General features: G+C 45.7%; 2 protein-coding genes across 2 annotated transcripts in view; one reads left to right on the top strand and one right to left on the bottom strand.

Moving 5' to 3' along the window:
- The window catches only part of IFT122 (intraflagellar transport 122), a 30,144-nt gene extending 13,088 nt beyond the window's left edge, over nucleotides 1-17,056 (bottom strand). The window contains exons 1-17 of the mRNA XM_054516042.1: nucleotides 16,946-17,056; nucleotides 16,647-16,713; nucleotides 15,438-15,522; nucleotides 14,562-14,640; nucleotides 13,759-13,835; nucleotides 13,266-13,332; nucleotides 12,351-12,497; nucleotides 11,589-11,664; nucleotides 10,862-11,053; nucleotides 10,018-10,154; nucleotides 9,218-9,422; nucleotides 8,605-8,742; nucleotides 7,724-7,888; nucleotides 6,682-6,879; nucleotides 4,986-5,126; nucleotides 3,263-3,316; nucleotides 840-1,001 (exon numbers count right to left, since the gene is read on the bottom strand). Of these exons, the coding sequence (XP_054372017.1) occupies nucleotides 840-1,001; nucleotides 3,263-3,316; nucleotides 4,986-5,126; nucleotides 6,682-6,879; nucleotides 7,724-7,888; nucleotides 8,605-8,742; nucleotides 9,218-9,422; nucleotides 10,018-10,154; nucleotides 10,862-11,053; nucleotides 11,589-11,664; nucleotides 12,351-12,497; nucleotides 13,266-13,332; nucleotides 13,759-13,835; nucleotides 14,562-14,640; nucleotides 15,438-15,522; nucleotides 16,647-16,713; nucleotides 16,946-16,986 (2,031 nt within the window). The 5' untranslated portion in view covers nucleotides 16,987-17,056. The remainder of the gene's footprint in view (nucleotides 1-839; nucleotides 1,002-3,262; nucleotides 3,317-4,985; nucleotides 5,127-6,681; nucleotides 6,880-7,723; nucleotides 7,889-8,604; nucleotides 8,743-9,217; nucleotides 9,423-10,017; nucleotides 10,155-10,861; nucleotides 11,054-11,588; nucleotides 11,665-12,350; nucleotides 12,498-13,265; nucleotides 13,333-13,758; nucleotides 13,836-14,561; nucleotides 14,641-15,437; nucleotides 15,523-16,646; nucleotides 16,714-16,945) is intronic.
- A 177-nt stretch (nucleotides 17,057-17,233) lies between these two features.
- On the top strand, nucleotides 17,234-20,897 carry MBD4 (methyl-CpG binding domain 4, DNA glycosylase; the record flags this gene model as incomplete). Its single annotated transcript, XM_036391216.1, has 7 exons — nucleotides 17,234-17,583; nucleotides 17,777-18,582; nucleotides 18,935-19,009; nucleotides 19,288-19,422; nucleotides 19,657-19,806; nucleotides 20,455-20,558; nucleotides 20,691-20,897. Coding segments are annotated over 7 exons (1,698 nt in total), but the record flags the coding sequence as incomplete, so codon positions are not given.
- Between the last annotated feature and the right edge of the window lie 600 nt (nucleotides 20,898-21,497).

Genomic DNA, 21,497 nt, shown 5'->3' with positions numbered 1-21,497 from the left:
CCAAATGTTTCTGTTGAGCTCTTGGAAGAAAAAGATCTCTGCAGCATGGCTTGGGGAATCTCTGCTAAAGAGTTTCTGTGCATATCACGGTGAATTCTTTGTCCTGGATTGGGCAGAATAGGGCTCTGATGAGTGATGAATGAGACTAAACAGCGCATGCATTCTCGGGATTTCGATAAGAAAACACCACAGAAGACTTAGTAATGCTCCTTATCACCATATAAAAACAACACTTTTCAGAATTATATTCAATTTATTCCTACATGGAACTGAGTTTTAAAAAAAGCCAAAACACTGAATCTTTGGAAGAAATTCTGTAGTAAACAAAAATATTCTAGGTTAGCATATTATGCAGTTTTTAAAATGCATCAATATAGACCTGACTTACTCCTACCCATATATTTTTATTATAACGTGGGTACTACCTTGTCATCTTTGGAGGACAAACAAACAAAAAGGGACTCTCAAATGAGATAATGGAAAAGGAGTCATAAAACCAAACTTTTTCATTTTGAAAGAAAGAAAATTACTAGGGATAATACTATGTAATCACAAGGTCCACTAAAAGAATTCACTGAAAAGCCCTGAATTTCCACAGCCATATTTGAGACTCTACAAAACACAACCTGCTGCCTTGGCAGCAGACTCTGAAGAAAATGCCACTGTTACACCAAGGCCGGAAATACTTTTCCCCTTACAAGCCAAAAAACCTCCAAACAAATACCTGAGAAAATGAGATTGGAATTCAAAGCCCACAGCTCTTTTGTAGGATCACGCATTGGACACAGTGAGAGGTACATCAGAATTTCTGCATTTGAAGCCCAGGTGCCAGGTCCTACCTTTGCGTGCTCGAACATGCGGAGGTCCGAGTACATCTCCAGGGCCAGGTTCTCGTGGCCGCTCCTCTTGTACAGCTTCGCTGCCTCGTGGAATTTTCCCTGGTAGGCATAAACATCTGCCAGGAACAGCTCCTGGTTGTTCTCTCCGTGCTTTTTCCGATCCTGGAAAAATAGAAAAGCTGAAGAGATGTAGAAAATATTCTAGATGATCAGCACCTAGGCGAGAAATAGCCTTTGAGGAATTAGATTTTCAGGCTTAGATTTTAACTGCTAATAATTAAAAACCTGTAACGGGATAGCATAATTATGCCTCTCCTACATTTCTGGTGAATTTATAATTAAAGGATTAAATCCCTCCTTAATTAAAATTATGAAGAGCAAAATTAAATGTCACTATACAAACCAAAGTGATGAAAAGTCACTTCTCTTGATTTCACACAGGAAAATGAACACATGCTATCATTATGCCAGTCTATTTTAAAAAGGCATCTGATGGGCTCCTCATTTTCTCCCTACAATCTCACCAGCATATAATTTGGCTACATTAACAATATGTGCAGGTAGGATGACAAACAGGAGGATAACTGCCAGCAATAAGTAGATTCAGGAAGCATGTTAGCCTGGCTCTGAATAGAAACCAGTGACACCTCCACTGTCCCCACATGCAAGAGCTCACGGATTTGGGTCAGCACCAGTCACTTCCAGAGCACCTGTACATGCTCTCCTGGAAACCAGAACTGCTTGTTCTGTTCTGGCCTGGGAAGGGACCATGAGGACAGCATTAGTGCAGAGCTATGCAGTAACGTCCCATGTGTGTGCAGAGCCATGGAGAAACCCTGGCACATGAATCAAACTGCAGCAGGACCCTGACTCTGAGGGACCCAGACAGGTGTGCACACGTGTGCGTTTCCATGTGTGTGCCTTATCCTGTGTATTGGACACACACCACTACCCTGCCTGGGATAAAATTATTGCTGCAGTTTGCCCACATCGTATGGAAACACAGAGCTGTGAACTGAATTTAAAGAAAACGGCATGCAAGGGGAAAAGCATTCCACCAGCATCCAAACTCAATCCTCTGCTGCCAGAGGGTCTCAGCCATCACTCTATGGCCACACTGACTGACTGGGCTGACACTGAGCTGGTGTTCAAAGTTTCCTTCAAAACCTTGGTTAAATGAATAATCAGGGGACTTGTTACACCCTTTTTTGAAGACTCCACAGAATCTTGTCAGATAGAGATGGCAACAATGTTTGTCTGTCATCAATTGGGAAAGAAAAAGTGTCATTACTGAGAGAAAACCATGGCATTAATGGAACATGTGTGTTTAGTTACACCCTACAAGCCTTAAAAGGAATCCAATCCACTGCAGGCGAGGGTAAGTGGGGATGTAGAACTCACTGTAAAAGGAGCATTTTCAGGATGTGTGAAAGTTAGTTTATGCCTATTTTTAGGGGGATTCTTTCTTACTTAACAGAATATGACATGACAAATCCAGAATATCCTCAATATATGAAGATCTGGAGAAGCATATGTGGAAAAGAAAGGTTACTACTGGTGAGAAAACACTCTCACCTACCTATACCCTTGAAAAGAAAAAAAAAAAAAGAAAACCAACTGAAAAAAGGGGCTCTTAATGCAGACCTTTGTCCTGTGTTAGAGAAAAGTTCACTGCAACCAGATGGCATTTTGACAGCAGCAGGACAGCTCTGCAGACATGAAGACAAGGAGTGTATCTTTTAAGAGAAGGTGTAAATTTAATTAAAACAAGGAAGAGGAATTCCCTTTATGCCATCTCCAAGCAGATCTTTAAGCATTATCTTGCCATCTCTGCAGAAGGACAAGGGTGATGAGTGTATTTTCAAGTGCTCATGACAGACAGTTATTGTTGAGTGAAATTTTATCAAGAAGTGTGAAAAGAATAGGAAGGAGTGATTAGAGCACAGTATAGAAGTATGGAATCCCAAATTCTATTTCCAGTTGTCACAGACTTGTCATGAGACCCCAAGTCTGTCATTTCATTTCTCTGGGCCTGTGCCTGTCTCTGCAAGGAGGAGATAATAGTAATTACCTACCTCCAGGGGGTAGGGAAAGGCTTAATGAACTCATGTTTATGAAGTATTCTGTACTAAGCTCCGTCAGCACAGTAGTATTCTACCAATTATTAATTGAATACTGAACATTTTTCCAGTTCTCCTGAAGACAGTTTCAGAAGTTCCCATCCCACACCCACATTTCGGTCCACAAAGTTCCAATCCTATGATTAGAACTTGAGTCACCTCTACTACCCAGGATTTTTCACTTCAAACACATCTCCAACAGTCAGAAGCACTATCCAAACAAAAGTCCTTCCAAAACAGAAAGTACTGAATTTGGTACAGCAGTAACTTTAAGAAAATACACCTTCTTGAACACTGGCTTACCTCTATGCTGCTGATCAGTTCTAAATATCGAAGGTCTCGTACTCTGGTAAATGCCTATTGAAAATAATTTTAAAAAAAGAGTAAAAGGCATTAACTTGAAAACCCAGAAAACACCAAATATTATTCTGCATGAATCAAGCTGTCTTCATGCAAAAAGGACAGGCAGAAGTCTGCTGGGTTTGGGTGTGTGTAGTCCCAAGCCTGAAGGGCTCTGACTGTGACTGTGGCCCCTGAGTTGTGACAGGAAAGGAGACAAGGCACAACGGGAACAGCTCGGCACAGCAGGCGGCAGGAGCTGCGCCTATCAGTCCCCCAAGAAATACAAAGTGTCAATTAAAATATTACATGCTTTTATTCTGGCTATTTTATAGCTTCTCCATTTTGATGTGAGGTGTGACGCAGACAAGGAAATCTCAGGAAACTGTTACAAGGAAGGGCACATAACCGATCGCATTGTCAAAGCTGGCTGCATATGCTCCTAGTTTTTAAACCATTCCGAAAATCCAGCATGAAAGGAGCTCAGAGAGAGGAAAGGAAGTAAGAAGACGATAAGATAAAAGTACTTTAAGACAGTGTAATATCTTTGCAAATGGAGATAAATGTGCAACCCAAAGTCTCAAGTGGCAAAGTCACGTGCAAGTTGCAGCAGCTCAGCACTTATTCCTGACATGCATCACAAAACAGAAATTTAACTCTTTGGGCTGCACATTCAAGACTTCCAACCAAACTGAAGAGGGCACAGAATATTCTGCTTACATGGGATTGAACTAGGAACTGTAAGAGCCTTTAATGTCAAGAAGCTGCTTTTGTTTGAATTAATCCGCTCTAATTCTAAGAGGGCACTACTTAAAAATTCCAAGGAGGCACTGAAAACTTCTTTTCAAAAGTATCTATTTGCATAAAGCCATCCATGAGACTGGAATTATTCTGATGCCTCCACTTAAGAAAAAAAAAAAGGCATTTAATTTCCTTTTTAAAAAAAAAATCTGTTATTAAAAGATGTCTATCACTTCAGACCATTCTCAGTGTATTTTTAGAATGTTTTGTCTTCCATACAATATTCATGACATTGAACTCAGTTTGCTCTCTCTTACTTGAGAAGAGATGGTGAAAGGAAATAGGGAGGTATTTTATGCCAGAGGAAACTCAGCTCTTCAGTCTATGCCCACTCACAGACCACTCCCCAGAGCAAGGCACGCCACACAGGAAAGGACTGAAACGATACTGTCCCAGCACCACTGCCTTCACACAGCCTTAACGGGAGATAACAAAGAGCAGGAAATCTTCACATTTGTACCGAGCTTATATTAAATGTTTAGGGGGGACAAGGGCAAGTTTGTAGCACTAAGGAAGGTAGGAGCCAAAGGCAGGTGAGCATCCTCTGCTGCCACCCGGTGGGCACTGCTTCCCAGTTCTGCTCCCCTAAACCCATCAATGCATTGCCCAGATGAAACCATTTTCTTTCTGTCAAACACCTTGATTTAGAACATGGCATTTATCCAGAGAGATACTTTAGATTTCAGTTCAAAACCTCATCTCAAAATCATGAGTTTATAAAAAACAATTGCTTTGTTTGTGGAATAAGACACAAAAGACAAGCAAGACAGTAACCCAGGAATACCACATATTCCAGCCACAAAACGTGCATTATAGTCATACACACACACACACATATAAATATCAAACCCAAGCTTTCTGCTAAACGAATAAACAAATGCTTTACCTTTTTAGCAGTTTCAAACTCCAGCCCTTCCAAGGCTTCCATGGCCAGCTCTCTCCAGTCAGCATCAGTCACTCCTAAACATGCAATTTGATAGGCTTCTTTAAACATTTTTCGTTCCAGATATTGATACATGGGTGCAGACTGAGGATTGTCATAGAAAAAAGCATGTATCAGAAAGCATAATACTGAGATATATTAGTGAAATTTTCTACATATATTGGGAAAAAAAATGTATTCTAATTACAACCGTTACAAGCTGCACAGAGAATAAACATCTCAGTTTTGTACACAGACAGAATAACATTCTGGGGTGATCTTTATCTTATCTTTAGACAAGCTGGGTTAATTACATTCCAAACTCATCCATTTTGAAATCTTCAGTTCCCTGCAATATTAGGAAGTAGTTAAGGATGCGAATTCTTCTGGGCATTGAACATGCTAAATATGCTGTACACTGCGCTTTTTTAGTACTGTGGAAGCAGAGCAAAGGAGGGGCAGTGTGCTCTCAAGGGCCAAGAGCAGGAGGAGTGGCATGTCCCTGGAAACACCCAGACACACAGGAAGGGGGAGTAAAGCAACTCTCCTGCCCCAGCCTCGAGGACAAAGCCGTGCTACCCAGGCTGCGACTTGGGACAAAGCACACTGGGGTTTTCGAGGGCCTGCCCCAAAGGAGATCCCCGTGGGGCGCTGCCAGCTGCTGCAGGGTGACACACAGACACGTGTGGGTCTGCAGAGCCCTCTGGGGGAACAGGGAGCATGGCAGCACCACTGCCTTACCCTGGCTTTGCAGCCCCAGCACGATGCAGGTCCATTTCTGCGCTACTTTTACCAGTTTATCTGAACACTGTACACCCTTTACTACTCCCTCTCTCCAAAAGCACAGCTCTGGAGAAGCTGCCTCTGAGATGCTGCGCAGTAATTCTGTGGCATCTTTGTGCCTACAGCATGCCAAAGGCAGACAGGAGTGTTCAAGGCCCAGTGCTCCTGTCTGTGGCTGCCAACCACCCTGGACAAGCCAGAGCCTCACCAAGGACCTGCCCGGGGCCTCAGGGGACAGAGGGTCTGTAACACAGGTGTCCCTCAGTCAATACAAGCACAGGACATTCTGCTTTATTTATCAATTCTCAGAGGCAAGTCCTGCACATTCTTGGATGCACAGAGTCACAATCCTTTTACTTTCTTTTTTTGCTTTGTTTTTTTTTACTTCCATGATGACAGAAATCAGCATTTTATGGAAGGCAATCTCTAAATTTTGCATATAAATACCACACAGGTACTAAACATTCAGACTAAAATATTCTGTTTAAATATTGCCTAAAGACATCTAGATGAAGCAACAATAAAACAGTATTTTATGTATTCAAGGAAAATGAAATTACAATGGATAAAAGTTATATAGAGAGAACACAGCAAAAATCCTGCAGGAGGTAAGGCTTGCACTATATTAGATTATGTGCATTTGCAAGTAGAAAGGGAGAATCAGAGACAATTACCAACAGCAAAAAGGAAGTTAATTAATGCCAAAGAAACAAAAATAAAATAGATCACACAATATAACTTAAATAACAATGAAGGAAGTGTGAACTGCAATCATTTTAGTAATGAAATACAAGTAAATCTCAGAAAAGCTTCTTCACTTGTTAAACATTCATGTTTATGAGATATAAAGCAACACTTAATGAGATTAAAGGATTACCTGCGGAACTTCAACTGCTGACATAGAGAAAACATGAAGGCAGAAGATCTTGGAGCCATTGTAACCCACAACAAAGCCTTGCAGTTTTTGCTGGTGGACAGGGAAGTTGCTAGCTTTGATATTGAGGTAACCCCCTCCAGAAAAGCAAAGCATATCCTCACACTGGGTATTCCAGGCCACACTATTAGCATTGGGTTCCTAATGAGCAAAACATCTCAGGATTACAACTGATGCAATCACATCTTTGCTAAGAAACATGCCTCCTTCAGCTGGAGTGTTTGACCCATTATAGCCTGGTGTGTACACATACACTGATTATTTACATTTGCAATATCCTAAAGCCTAGAATATTCCTGAACAGATTCACTGGGATGTATTTTACATTTTAATACTCAGCTATAATTGTCTTGCCTTTTATGTATATTTACTAGCAATCTCTAGAATCAATCTGTAAAACATAATACCAAATTCCACAACAATATACTGCTAGTTAGTACATTTAATTGATCATTTCTCAGTCCATTACGCAAAGGAAGTTGCAGACCCTATCTTGCAGCACTCCATCCTTGCTATCCAGTATGTTCTGAAAACATTTAATCAACATTAATAAGTGACTGCTAAACTGCCAATGAAGAGAGCATTATCATGATTCCTTTTATAGCCTATGAATACCCAACGAACAAAGATGTTTAGGCTTTAATTCCGTTCGTACTAATGATAAAACTAAAATGCTCATTAACTGTAATGCTTCAGAGGGAAGCAGGGCAGAGTTCTAAATTAAACTGAAAAGGTCACATGTCTAAGAGCTCTTTATTCAGCTGTTGCTCACATAGATTTCCTATCTTCTCATTCCTACTCCCCCATCTCTGAGAGGGTGGTTTTGATAAACAGATCACAGGTAAATTCTACAAGATGCGATTAACAGCTTAAATGAGTTACACATATTTCTGCACAGCAACACTTTTGGGATGCTCTGTGCACCAAACTACTTCCTGCCCTCCTGCCCCCCCTTTTAAAAACCCCAGCAAGTGCTGATGCTCACCTGGAACAGGAGCTCCTTGGTGTGGATGTCGTAGACCAGGCAGGTGTCGTTCTCGTCCACCACGGCCAGCTTGCTGCGCGACGCGCTCATGTCCAGGCAGCGCACGGCCGTGGCCTGCTTCAGCAGCACGATGGCCAGCGCGTTGTCCACGAAGATCTTCAGGATCTAGGCACGTTGGAAACAAACCCGCTCAGACCTGCCCTGTCCCACAGCTGGAGACAGCACAGCGCGTAAAACCTTCAGTGCTGGCTGAAGTGTGAAATTGCAAGCTTTTTCAGAGACAAACTGCAGTAAAATTAGGGAAATGCTTCCAGTTTGTCTCCTGAGCAGCCTGGCTGATACAACATGCTCTAGGTCGCAAGCCTATACAGATAAATCAGATGCCATGCATCCTGGATTCTCCACTAGTCACACGATTTCATCAATACAGGAATACATTACTTACAGAAGACACACAGGATCTCAATGTCCTTGCTATCAGTACCTCTGGGCTCCAGTTTGGCACATCCAGCTGCCACCTGGCGTGTGAAACAGACAGCCCCTACACCTAGACAACAGCCCCACCCTCACAAGTGGTCACCAGGAGAAGTGTACACACCTCCAACCCCCACTAAAGGCAAACCTGCTTTCTTCACCAAGAACTCAATTTTGTCAGTTGATACTAACAACTCACAAACCTCCAGACCCAGTTAAACATATTTATATGAATTTTATTGTCAGAGAATGTGAAAGACAGAAGTAATTAATTTTTAATCCCAAAATGAGACTGTCAAATAAAATTCTAGGTTGCAGAAGAGCCTGCTGCTCCTAAGGTCTCCCTCAAGAGCACAGAACACATTTTGTTTGCTGTGGAAAGACACATACCAGAGCTGATGTGTTACCTGACCATTCTTCAGACCAACTAAGAGGCCTTCTCTTCCTGGAGGTCCTCCAATTACTTTAATGTAACGAATAAGAGATTCCATCAGCCATTCTCGTTCTTTAACACCACTAAATGAGAGGCACTGCAGTCTCTTCTCCTAAGGACACAGTAAGGTATAAAACACAGCCTGGAGGTGAAGACAAAAATCTGTGTCTGATGTGTGATGTTTACACCCATACTAGCAGGTGTGTCTACTTCTACATTTGAAAATCATAAAGTCAACTACTCAATTTAATGGGTGAATTCTTTAAGATTTTCCAATCCTATGAGCAAACAAAAACAAACACCCCCAATCTTTTTCTAGTAGTTTTCTCCCAGCCAGAAGAACCCCTGGATTCTGTGCTAATTTATCAAATTCACTCTAGAGCCTGCTTTACTGAACCAGAGTCACCTGAGCCACGCCACAGTGGCTGCCCAGCAGCATGTGAGCACGGCAGGGCACAGCAGGACTGCCTTGGGAAGTGCTGCAGCAGATCCCACAGGACGCTCATGTCCTGCCAGCCACCTGTCTGGGACAGCTGCCTTGAACACTGAACACATCCCAGCACTATTCTAGCTTTTAAGGCACATACCTGGCATAAAATAATGTGATCTGAACACACCACCAGCAAGTTACATTCAAATTTCTTTATGATCTTTTCCTTCACCCGATAGTACATATCTGCAGAGTCATCCGTGTACAACTCATAAATCAGGATTTTCTCTGGCATCTGGATGGCTAATCTGTTTTTGTAGATTGCAATTTTCTTCACAAGCTCTCTGCCTTTTATCCTAACTAGAAAGAAAAAGCACCAAAATGATAAAGTATAAGCTGTAAGTATAACATACAGAAATCAGAGAACTAATACAGTAAAATTGAATCTCCCTAGAGCACTTCTAAAATTCAAAGCACATTCCTGCTCAGATACGTTTGCTGCTCTGCATCTACGTAATCGACTATCCCTGTCACAGTTTACCACCCTCTATGAACAGCACATTCTGGAGCAGTACTTCGAATCCTTGCCATAAAAAGACAGCAGAAATGGAGAAACAAAATAAGCACAAATGCTTGAGGTTACAAGTAAGGAAAATAAAAGCTAAATATAACACATAGTATTTTTATCTCATTTTCAGAGATTAGAACCTTATTTTAAGAGCCCCTGTCCCTCCCAGTCTCTTTGCCAATGCCCACATCTTTCATTAATCTTGTCAGTGCTGAACTTGCACACTCCAAGTTTGCCCTCTCCTCATCCAAAGTGTGTTCCACGGTTTGACTGCCAAAGTGACAACAGCCTGTCAGGTACATGCAGGGTATATTCCAAGTGTCCTGATGGATATTAATTAAAACAAGCTGCATGAAGCTTTGGCCTGCTTGCAAGTGTGGAATTACCCTTTTTGCTCTGTGATGAGGTGCTGGACAATAACATCGGTCATGCTGTCCCTGTAGGCGTAGCGGTCTTTATAGAGGCCGTGGACAGTGCTGAAAATCAGCTGGTAGAAGGAGATTGTTCCATCCTGACACCCTACTGCCTGAACACAAGAAGGGAATGATTTCAGTTAATTGGTACAAACAGGTGAGAACTGACAGAGTGTGTGGTGTTTATATGAAGACCACGTCCTTCTTCCTGCATAATGAATAGACCAACACCAGCTACAGCTGACTTATACTTAACCATGGCACAAGTGCACGGAGAATGGACTGACCTCACCACAGACCATGGAGACCACCATGCTGGGGGGGGCCTTGAGTTTATTTGGTTGGGGTTTTGGTTAGATTTGATTAGACAAACACACAGAGGGGGTGTGTTTGTTTGCTCACTTTTAAATTTGCTTTAATTCTCTTCCCACTCTTCCCTCTTACAGGACTCAAGAGTGCAGCATTTTAGCCTGACAGTTGCCCTGTAGGCATTTTCTTCCCATCATGGAATTAGATTTGGTCGAGTCCAGAAGTTATTAGCTGATATTTTAAATTATTTTTCCCTCCTCTTTTTTAACCAAAATGCAGCAAATGCCTTACGACTTGAGAGCAGGTGTTATGCTCCTTAGATCCTTCTTACAGCTCAGGTTTTACTTTTGTGAGATATATGTAATTCCAGTGGCAGTTATAGGACCTCCCTAGTCACTGCTGAAGTTCTACTGCCTCGGCAGGAATGTCCAAGCAACTAAGCTGAGAATGTATGATCCTACTTTAACTAACAAATTCCCTGTGAAAATGTTAGAAAAACATCCCTACTCACCACATAGTTGGAGTCTGGTTTAACTTTGCAGGTCCACACCCAGCTGCTCTGCTCTCCCACAGTGCCCAGACGCACCCCATCCCTTGTGAAGAGAGAAACCTGTCTGTCTGAACCTCCCAGCAAGAGATACTCTCCTTTAGTAAAGTAGCTGATGCAGCACGGGTCAAAATTGAGCACTCTGTCCTTCCCAATCTACAAGGGAAAATAAACAAAAAAACCCAATCAAAGACATTAACAAAAGGATCACTTCATCTTTCCTGAAAACAACGAGTGCCATCGCTGACACCATTCATCTCCTCCATGCATGGACTTTCAATACCCAGAACCACTGGCTATATTAAGATTCCCAAAGATAGCTCTAAAATACATCCAAGAATCCCTCCAGTCCCAAACCATTCTGCTCAGAACACAACAACTCACAAAACCCCTTTTGCCCAGCTGAAAAAACCCACAAAGATGTTCTCTACAAACCAGTGAACCATGTCACACAAGTCAGCAGAGTTGTAAGGGCTTTAATGGAAGAACTGTGAGACAGCAGGGGAGCTGCTATGTGAGAATAAGAGCTGAAGGAGGAATGGTTAAAAAAAAGTAGACTCATAAAAGAATGGGAAAACAGAAGACGTTTAATGAAATTAATAAAGCACCTGTATACAAGTATTTTGATTGTGGGACACAAAATAGAACAAAAAATACCCTGTGACTCTTGAATAAACTCTCTAAGACATACCTGCTTGCCACTCAGGTGGTAAAAGGAAAGCTTCTGACCCCAGTCTGCCACAGCTAAAATGTCATTGCGTTCATCTCTGCCAAAAAAGAAAACAAACTAGTAATTCTACAGCAATTGAATTAACAAATCTCTTAGAGCAACAGAACCAAGTCACAGGATAGTAGAATTCACTTCATGCTACTCTTTAAAAGTCACAAACTGAAAGGACAGCAGTTTGTCATTTAAACCTCTGGAAAACAGCTTGGGGACACAAAATCAAAACCAGTATCCTCTACAGGAATAACTCAAAGCTTGAGCGGAGGAACAGCGACACATCAAGAGGAAACGGCCTCAAGCTTTGCCAGGGAAGGTTTAGGCTGGGTATTGGGAAAATTTCTTCCCTGAAAGGGCTGTCCATCAGGGGTGGAGGGATTTAAAAGCTGTGTGCATGTGGCACTTGGGGACAGGTGTTAGTAGTGGCTTTGGCACTGCTGTGGGAGTGGTTGGATTTGTTGTATTACACGAAACGGATTACTGCAATGTCTCAAAGGATTTTTTCAACCTAAACAATCCCATGTCTGCAATCTAAACTTGTTCCCAGGTACTCTATTCAGTTGAAGACTGGCAGCAAAGCCAAAACCCCAATATATAATCACTTAAAGAAGGTAACACATATGGGAATTAACCTGCTCCAGCAGGGATAGAAGTCAAGCCTTTCTGCAATCAATAAGCCAAGGATTATCTATTCAGAATGAAAAAAAAAAGAAAGATGAAATTATTTACCTGGAAGGATTCCAACAAATTGACCATACTGGAGAGGAAGAGCCCCCTGGCCTCTCTATTTTCACTTTCTCATCACCATTTTTGTTCCTTATGCTGACAATGCCATTGAACATCCCCAGAGCAAGGTACTGGCCATCATTTGTCCAGCTGAGAAAACACAGACACACTGAAGAGTAAACTACTACAAACAAGCAGCAGGAAGGCAGGATGGTGTATAGCACACTCACACAGGAATGGTACATTAAAGTATATTTCTAAGAGTTCTGGGAGGTGGCTAGTAATCCTTTGGCTTGTTTATGCATCTAAATCCACATTTATAGGAACAGCACTCTCTACATCAAGGACATTTTATCATTTACACAAAAGTAAAATAATAAATTAAAGCTTGCAATATTTGTAACATAAGTCAGATCCAGTTTGGGGATGGCAGTCTGGGAGCAGACCAAAATGCTTTAAAAGCCACATTTAGAACATGATCAGATGGAACTGTCTGGTGTAGGACAGGGGAGGCCTAGGGTCTATTCTGGTCTCTTCTTCAGTCAGATGAATGACTTCAGTTATGAACCCTTGCTTCAGGTTCCCCACAAAGGTAATACCTTCTTCAGCTGAAAACACCAACAGTACAGGGAATGAACGACAAACAAACATTGGAATTATTTTTCCTGTAACTTCATTTTATTGTTGTTGCACAAGAGAGATGAACAGAGGGAAAGAACAGCTAAGACACCTGCTCAAGACCAGAATCTGTCTCTGATGCCTTCAGAAGGACTTGGTTATAAACAGGACCAAGCATAACCCAACACTTTCCTACTGAAAAAGAAGGAGGGAAAAGTCCTTTTTTTTAAGCTTCCATCTTACTTGAAATGGTTTGTATTGAAACTAACTTAAATGACACAGATAACCCTTAAAACTTACCTACAGCAAGTAATCCTGCTGCTTGTTTTATGTTTAGAGACTGACTTCTGTTCCGGAGACCACAAGCCTTGATGAAAGAAAACAAAAAGCCAATGACAAGTGAGTATGTGCCAGAGCTCAGACTGGAAACCAATACTGTCAGAGAACTCAGCTGGGATTTTAGAGGCACCAAAGTCTTGTACACTGCTAGTGGACATTTAAATACATATTATTTATTATTAAATGGAAAAAAAATCCATCTAAATAACTGAGGGTGTCTCTGCAAAAAACTCCAGTAACAGAGCAGCACATTTGATCCTGTGACCCCTCACTACTGTCCTTTTTCACTGAGTTTAAGTAGTTTAAATCAGTATCCAATGTCACTGAATGTTCGATAGCTTTGTGTCCCATCTCTCCTGGAGTCATAGAGCTGTACCTATCTGCAGTTAGCTAAGCTATCCAGCTGTAATGGAATCCACTGTCTTGATGGAAAAGTTCAAGGGAGAAGACATACCAAAATCCCCAGACGAGCAGGATGCCAACTGATGAGTGAGAGGATTGTATGAAACGCACTGGATAGAGTCATTATGCCTAGAACGAAGTTATAATCAGATTTCAATAAATCATTCTTAAATGTTCCTTTTCTGACTTTCAGCAAGTGAGCTGAAAGCTTTAGCAGATGCCAAAATAATTGGATTGGTTTATAGTACATCAAGTAAGTCTGCTATTACTGTAAAGTAATTAAGTAATAAACCTTGTAAAAACTGTCTCCAAGTAGCAGGATTCACTGTATTTCACCAAGATTACAGCAACTGTGAAGGTTGTATCCAAATCCTAAACCAAGTGTGCTTGTGCGGGCTCTGTGCAGTGACCAGCTAACTCCTGATAAATGTGCACTCAGGAGAACATGAAGCTGTTGCTTCAGAGGGCTGACTGAAAACAGAGCCAAATGATTGAAATATACCAGAAGTGACAAACCATCTTTAATTTGATCTTTGAACCAGAATTATGGCTTATTATAGAAGACTGGTCATATTATGTTTAATTTTATTCTGACCTATTCTGACTTTCCCTAGTTCTCTGTCAGCCCTCTAAATTCACAGATTTCTCTGGATTCCCCACTTCCTTTTATGCCTTTAATTGCTTTCCTGCCTCACTCAGATACTTCAGCTGCTCTTTTCCTCCTCCCTCCCCTATCACCCCTTTTCTCTGACCTTAGTGAACCTTCTCCCAAATCTAACAGCTTGTGCTCTTTAATTGCAGCAGTGCATAATCAAAATCAGCTTCTGAAGCATAGAACTGAACAGCATCACTTACGTGTACTTCAGAATTCCTTCTAACTTTGAAGTCCAAATTATCACACTTTTATCAGCAGAGCCAGATGCGAAACGCTTGCCTAGGAATTAGAGATAATTTAAATCCCACACATACAAGAATCACTTTCACTCCAAATACTGAATCAAAGAGAGAGCAAGAAGTTCTTGAACTTGACAAGGCTCAAGTAATAAAGGGGCTGACACTGAGTCCTGGATGTGGTGGTGCTTCCCCAGGCACATGGAGTTCCAGTGGCTGTACTATACCATTTCCATGGCCTTGCTAGTAACCAGTCCTTCCAGTGTTGTCCAGCCCCAGGCTGGAGATTGATGGGAAACAAACTGGTACAGTGTCACAGGAACTCCCATCACCCAAACAGCAGCACCTGCAGGAAGGCCCCCCCAGCCCACAGAGCGAGTCCCACTGAATGAGAGTTGTAGACCATGAGAGAACTGGAAGCAGAGTGCACTGAGCAGGTAACATATGAAGGATCAGGAGATCAGGAAGCTCTGGGACAGAGGAAATACAGGAATAAAACTCAGAGGCAGATGAGTAGTAGAAGCAGGAATCTCTGAGGTGAGCCCTCTCCTCACGTTACCCATGAATATACCCTTCACCAGTGCTAAGCCTAACACTAAAGTCAAAAAGGAGGAGCAGTGGGACCACAGCTCTTGGGTCACTGGTGACCTGTGCAGGTAGATCTGCACAGCAGATCACAGCCTCCACTGGACAGCAAACCCAGCACTTGCTAAGGAACAAACCCCAGCAGTCCCACACTGCGAGCAGAGCAACGCCCACTTCTCCATTTCCATGGGCAATCAGCAGCGGGAGAGATGCACTCTACAAACCAGGCTAAGAGAGCCCCAGGGTGCTATTTACCATCTTTGGCATAAGCCACGCAGTACACAGTGTCTTTATGTCCCTTCAAAGGCTGAATTAGGGTTCCATCAGAAGTATCATACACCTGTTCAAATGGGGAGAAAAAACCAATCCAAATATACAAACAAAAGAACTTACGCCAAAAAAAAACAACCCTTCATTGAATCAGAGAACCACATTTGGGTGGGAAGGGACTTTAAAGCTCATTCACTTCATGCCCCCGTGGGGCAATGAGACCTTTAACTAAACCAGGTTGCTGCAAGCCCCATCCAACCTGGCGCAAACACCTCCAGTGTGAGGGCTGGGATATAAAATTACTGAAGGCCAGCAGATTATGCATTTCCTTTTGTGCCTGCTTTTTGGATTTCATATAGTTCATACAAGACAAAACATTTTCTAGCACAGAAACAGCTTTCTGTAACATGATATTCTTAGAAAGAAGTCAGTACTAGAAAATAGAATGCACAAAGGACATTTTTCAACAGCTTGTTTGGCAGCTTGTTTTACATCTTATTGGCCATTTATCTTTTATTTTTATATTTTACATCTTGCTGTTAAAACATCTCTCTACGCATTTTATGTTTAAGCATAATAAATTACTGCAAAGGAGCATCACTAAAAGCTTGATTGCATTAGCCCTGAAAATAACAGCAGTTGTCCTGCAATGCTGAACTCTCCAATCCATCCATCCCATCTGCCCCTTCCTGCAGCTCCTACACCTGCCCCACCTGAAGCTTCGCAGGACCTGTGAGCAGCTGGTCCTGAGCTGCTCTTGCAGCAGCCCCAAGGACCCACAAACAGCTTGAGGTGAATGTTCCCACACCTGTCCTGTCACCACAATGCCAGGACACGGGCCTGAGCCTCTGCCCTTGCCACAGAGATTTAAGGAGACTTGCACCAGCACGGCCCCTGCGCTTTGCCAGGACTAGGGGCGGGTTCATGGACCTCAAACCCCAGGCACCGCACAAGAGGACGAGATGACACAAATAACTTAAATCCCATTACTTTTGGAAATAGAGCTTAAAACTTGGTAAGAAATATTTAAAAGCTTCAAAACACTTTAGAATTGGCCTGCATTAATATGTATGCATCTGGGAGGCTGCACTGACAGAGATAAGGGGATTTCAGATAGGTTATATTCATAAGTTAATGTGAAAGAAATCATGCTCATACAGCTGGAAAGGAGAGAGGACAAGGAGATTTCCCTACCAGCAGCCTGTTTCCAGCAGCAATTATCAGCTGGGTCCCATCCGGCTTGAACGCGAGGTCGTAAATGCTGCGGGAAACAAACAAACAAACAAACCAAGAACAGCGTGTCAGGAGACAGGAACTGACCAGAGGTGCCGCCCGGCCAGCACTGCAGCGGCCAGCGAGCGTGACTGTGACTGCCCACAAACCGCGAGCGGCAGGAGCGGCCGGGCCCGACCCCGCGCTGGGACCCCCCGCAGCCCCGAGCAGCCGCCCGGAGCGGAACGGGCCGGCAGGCCGGCTGTGCCCGGGCCGCTCACCACTGCTCGGCCCGGTCGCGCCAGGTGAGCGCGGCCCGCATCCCTCGGACCCCGCACGGCTCGGCACCGCCCGGCACGGCCCAGCACGGTTCGGCACGGCTCAGCACCGCCCCTCACAGCCGGACCCGCTCCGCGCCGGGCGCCGCTTCCCCGGCCCCGCCGCTGCCACGGGCAACGCGCCTGCGCCCGCGGCCCGCGGGTCCGCCACCCCGCCAGGGGGCGCTGCCAGCGCCGCGGGGGCCGCTCGCGCGGGGCGGGCCCTGAGGGTCACGTGAGCGGCGCGCGGGAAATGGCGGCGCCGGCAGCGGCGGGCGGGTGAGCTCGGAGCGGGCCCGGAGCGCGGGCGGAGCGGGCCCGGCCCCGGGGGCATGTGGGGACCCGTCCCCAGGCCCGCCCTGCTGTCCCCGGAGCTCCGCCAGCAGCGGGACCTTACCCGGGCTTTTCTTCCCCTGCAGTCCCGGGGGCGGCAGTCGAGGCGCGGCGGCGGCGGAACGGCCCGGCCCCGGCCCCGGCCCCAGCCCCGGCTGCGGGGACCACGGCCCGGCGGGGCCGAGCGCTGTCCCCCGCGGGTGGCAGCGGGTGAGCAACCTCAGGCGGGCGGGCAGGACGGCCGGGAGGATCGATGTGTACTTCGTAAGGTGAGACTGGGGCTGTCAGTGAGCTCCGTGTGGCCTAGCTTGGCAGGACCACAGAAATCTGCCCACACGTCGCCCTCAAAAACTGGTTTTGTCCTTCGTTTTGGGATTGTTTTCATGTATTATTGAAGATGTATAAGCAAAGAGCGGTAGAATGAGAAAGTCATTGCTAATTTACTTTCCCTTCCTACCACAGCCCTGAAGGGAAGAAGCTGAGGTCAAAACGAGCACTTGCGGAGTATTTACAGAAAACTGGGGAGACAACACTGAAAGCAGCAGATTTTGATTTTGCAGCTCCTCGAGGGAGCACACGCTCAGGATTGAAGGGATATGGTACAGGAGCTGCGAGGACTGACCTGGAAAAGGAGGATTGTCAGAGCAAAGTGCAGGAGCTCCATGCACAGAATGGTGCTGAGGTTGGAATTCAGAACATCCAGGCTGGGAGTGGACACCTGGAAGATGCTACATCTCCTGTGGAAGGCACAGATTTAGTAGTAGTAGGCACAAACCCAGAGGAGAATTTGAAAACCAGAAGAAAGAGGGCAGATGGGAGACGGGTCCAAACTAGGAAACATGAGAAGGGCTCAGAAAGGAGGAACCAAGGTGACGCCAAGAGCAAGAGGCAGAGAAGAGTCTCTAACACACGGGAGACCAAGTGTGTTCAGAACAAGAGGGTCCGTAGGCAGACAGACTCCTGTGGAGCTGACAGCCAGGGAGTGGGTGAAGCAGGCACTGACCCTGTGGGTGCAGAGACAGGTCTGCCAGCAATGGCCAGGGCACGGCTCAGGCCAGTGGCTGGCTCACAGAGGGAGCTGGCTCACCTGCCAAAGGAGGGGCCCTGCTCCAGTGACACACCTGCTGTGGGCTCTGAGGAGAAATCCTATGGACTGGAGACAGGGACGGTGCCAGAGCCGGGGCCTCTGGGTGAGCAGAGTGTTCAGCCTGACGCCGAGGTGGATGCTGGGCACGGGACCAGCCTCGCAGCAGTCACAATGTCTCCAGGTGCGTGTGAGAGCAGAGGGTGATGCCAGCCCTCACCTTCTGCCCAGGCCTCTCCTGGCTGTTGAGGCCACGTGTTCTGCTTCAGGTCAAGCTGCTCTGACATCCAAATCTCATTTTTATCCAACAGCATTTAAATTAATGCAGACTTACTCAAAACTGAAACTTACTGTGCCAAGCTCTTAAGCTGTACAGTGTCAGGCAATAATCTGAGGAGATTTAAGGTACACTTGTGTTCTGTACACGAGAAGAATTCTTTCTGTATCCATCACTACATAAAGCAGAGGTGGTGTGTGAAACATGACAACAAAATACTTGCTGCTTTTTCTTAATGCTGATGTTTATTTCTTTACAGAAGAGTCTATCTCACGAACACAAGTGGAGAGAAGGAAAACAAGTCCCTATTTTTCCAGTAAATACAGCAAAGAAGGTATTTAGGGAAATACATTTTTTTATGGGGAAGGGATACAATGGCTCAGGATCAAGTGATGATGTGGAAAATTCCTTGCAGCTTGACACTGGCTGCAGCTGTGCCAAGTGGGACAGTCCCCTGCAGCTGTATAAAGGCTGTGTGGGAACTGCTGTGCTGTGGCTCCATCTATGCACAGTACCTCCACAATAATGCTTCAGAGGTCTTCTTTTTTTTCATTAAATAGGTAAAGCCATCCTTCGCTGTCTAATAAATGTTGCCGTGTTGCCCCTGTACAGCCCTCAGCCCACCCAGAAGGAAGGCCCTCAGAAAATGGACTCCTCCACGTTCTCCTTTCAATCTTATTCAGGAAACACTCTTCCATGATCCGTGGAAGCTTCTCATTGCCACCATATTTCTCAACAAAACTTCAGGTAAGTAGAGTAGCAGGAGTAGGTGTGTAAATGTTGGGAGGTGTTACAGGGCTGAAACAGCTGCCAGTTTTAATGGCATTAATGAAATAATTGATTTTTTTTTAACGTGTGTCACTGTGAAATAATAATCCTTAGTTGGTACCTTACCGTGGAAAAGCTCACTTGAGAAAGCATATGGATAGTGCAGAAGGAGAACTCCATGCCAGCCTCCTGCTCATGGGATTCTTTCACCAGGGAAAATGGCCATTCCGGTGCTCTGGGAGTTCCTGAAGAAGTATCCTTCTCCTGAGGTAGCCAGGGCTGCAGACTGGAAAGAAATGTCAGAGCTGCTCAAACCTCTGGGCCTCTACGAACTCAGAGCCAAAACCATCATCAGGTTCTCGGGTGGGTTTTCCTGACATCTGGAACCATCTTGGTTATGCTGGCAAAAGACAAACAGCTTTGATGCAAATGCTGCTCTGAGGATTGGGTGGGTTGGTGGCTATTTTGTGCAGCATTTGGGATCCATTGGTGTCACACAGGCAAAGCTGCTGATCTCAGTCTGAACTGGGAGGGAAATGCCAGCCACGGTGTGTTCTGCAGGAGACCAGAAACTGGTTGGAGTAGAAGAGACCCAAGCACCTGCAGCACTGCTGCTGTGTTTGAGCACTGTTACAGGGTGGCTCTGCTCAGGGTTGCTCTGGTGACCTGCAGAAGGCGCTTCCACCTGGGATTTTTCTGATTCTATCCTCAGAACCTGCAGAGGAGAATTTTGTTGAGATGAGAGAGATGATGATTAAAACTCCCACGGTGGTTTGTTGAAAAGCAGTTTAATGTGGTATTCACATTCCCTGAACAGAGAATGTAAACACCCCAGTTTAAGATTAACCCATGGGGATTCACGGTCTGCGTGCACCAGGAAACACCTGGTGCATTTGGTTTTCATTTGAAATGTGCTGAAGTCATGTAACAGTGGCACAGGGTGCTCCTGTGTGCAGGCAGTGAGGGCAGGTGTGTGTGTGCAGGTGCTGAGTGCTGTGCCCTGCCCTGCAGGTGAGTACCTGAGCAAGGCGTGGCGGTACCCGATCGAGCTGCACGGCATCGGCAAGTACGGCAACGACTCCTACAGGATCTTCTGTGTTAACGAGTGGAAGGAGGTGGGTGGTGCCCTTCGGGTCTCACTTGTGCCCACCGACCCCTGGCACTGGAAAACCAACACTCACAATGTTGGAGCAATGAGATATTTTAAGGTATTTTAGTAAATATTTTACATTTTCCCTGTGTCTCAGGTGCAGCCACAGGACCACAAGTTGAACGTGTACCACACGTGGCTGTGGGAGAACCGGGAGAGGCTGAGCATCGACTGAGCTGAGCTGGGGCTGACCTGGCCCCACCACCTCCCCTCAGGTGCCCTCACAGTTCTGGGTGTAAATATTTCTGTGATGTCATGGCTAGAGTCGTTGCTATTTTTTTAATAAACGTGTCCCTGTTTTGTAGTGGCTGTCTCTTCTTGCAGTGCAGCTCTGTGTCCGCAGCTGCGTCCCCGGGCTGGGGGCTCGCTGGGCACAGCCATCCAGTGCCCACCGTTACTGTCCCGGGCCCGGAGCAGTCGGGCTCTGATCTCGGTGCTGCTGGACACGGGCTGAGGGGGAGAGCGTGTGCAGGGAGCAGCCCGGGACGGAGCAGACCCCGCTCCGTGCCCGCTGCCCGGCCCTGGCCCTGCCCCCGGTGCCGCCGGAGCTACTGGCGCCTTCCCAGTCTCATCCAGGGACGGGCCCCGTGTCGCTCCGGCAGGAGAGGGCCCGAGGCGGGTTCTGGCTCCCGGAGCCGGGGCCGCTCTCGGTCCCTCGGGCCGTGCTGCGCCGTTCCGGGACTGCGGCGCCCGAACGGGCCCGGCCGGCTCCGCCGCGCCGCCGGGTGGCGCCCGCCCGCCCGCCCGCACTGGCGGAAGCAGCTGGCGGGCACAGCCTGCGCTGTGACGCAGACAGGTCCTGGCAGCCCCGTAGTAGGCGCGCTGTCCGTGGCGGTGGGCGAGAAGGACCGATCTGGGCGCCCCGCCGGACTGAACCTCCCTGCCCGGTGCCACCTCGCCGCGG

The sequence above is a fragment of the Molothrus ater genome, chromosome 11, assembly GCF_012460135.2.
Source record: "Molothrus ater isolate BHLD 08-10-18 breed brown headed cowbird chromosome 11, BPBGC_Mater_1.1, whole genome shotgun sequence".
NCBI classification, from domain to species: Eukaryota; Metazoa; Chordata; class Aves; order Passeriformes; family Icteridae; genus Molothrus; species Molothrus ater.
Note: the sequence above shows the minus strand (reverse complement) of the source record. Positions and strands in the feature narration are given on the sequence as shown.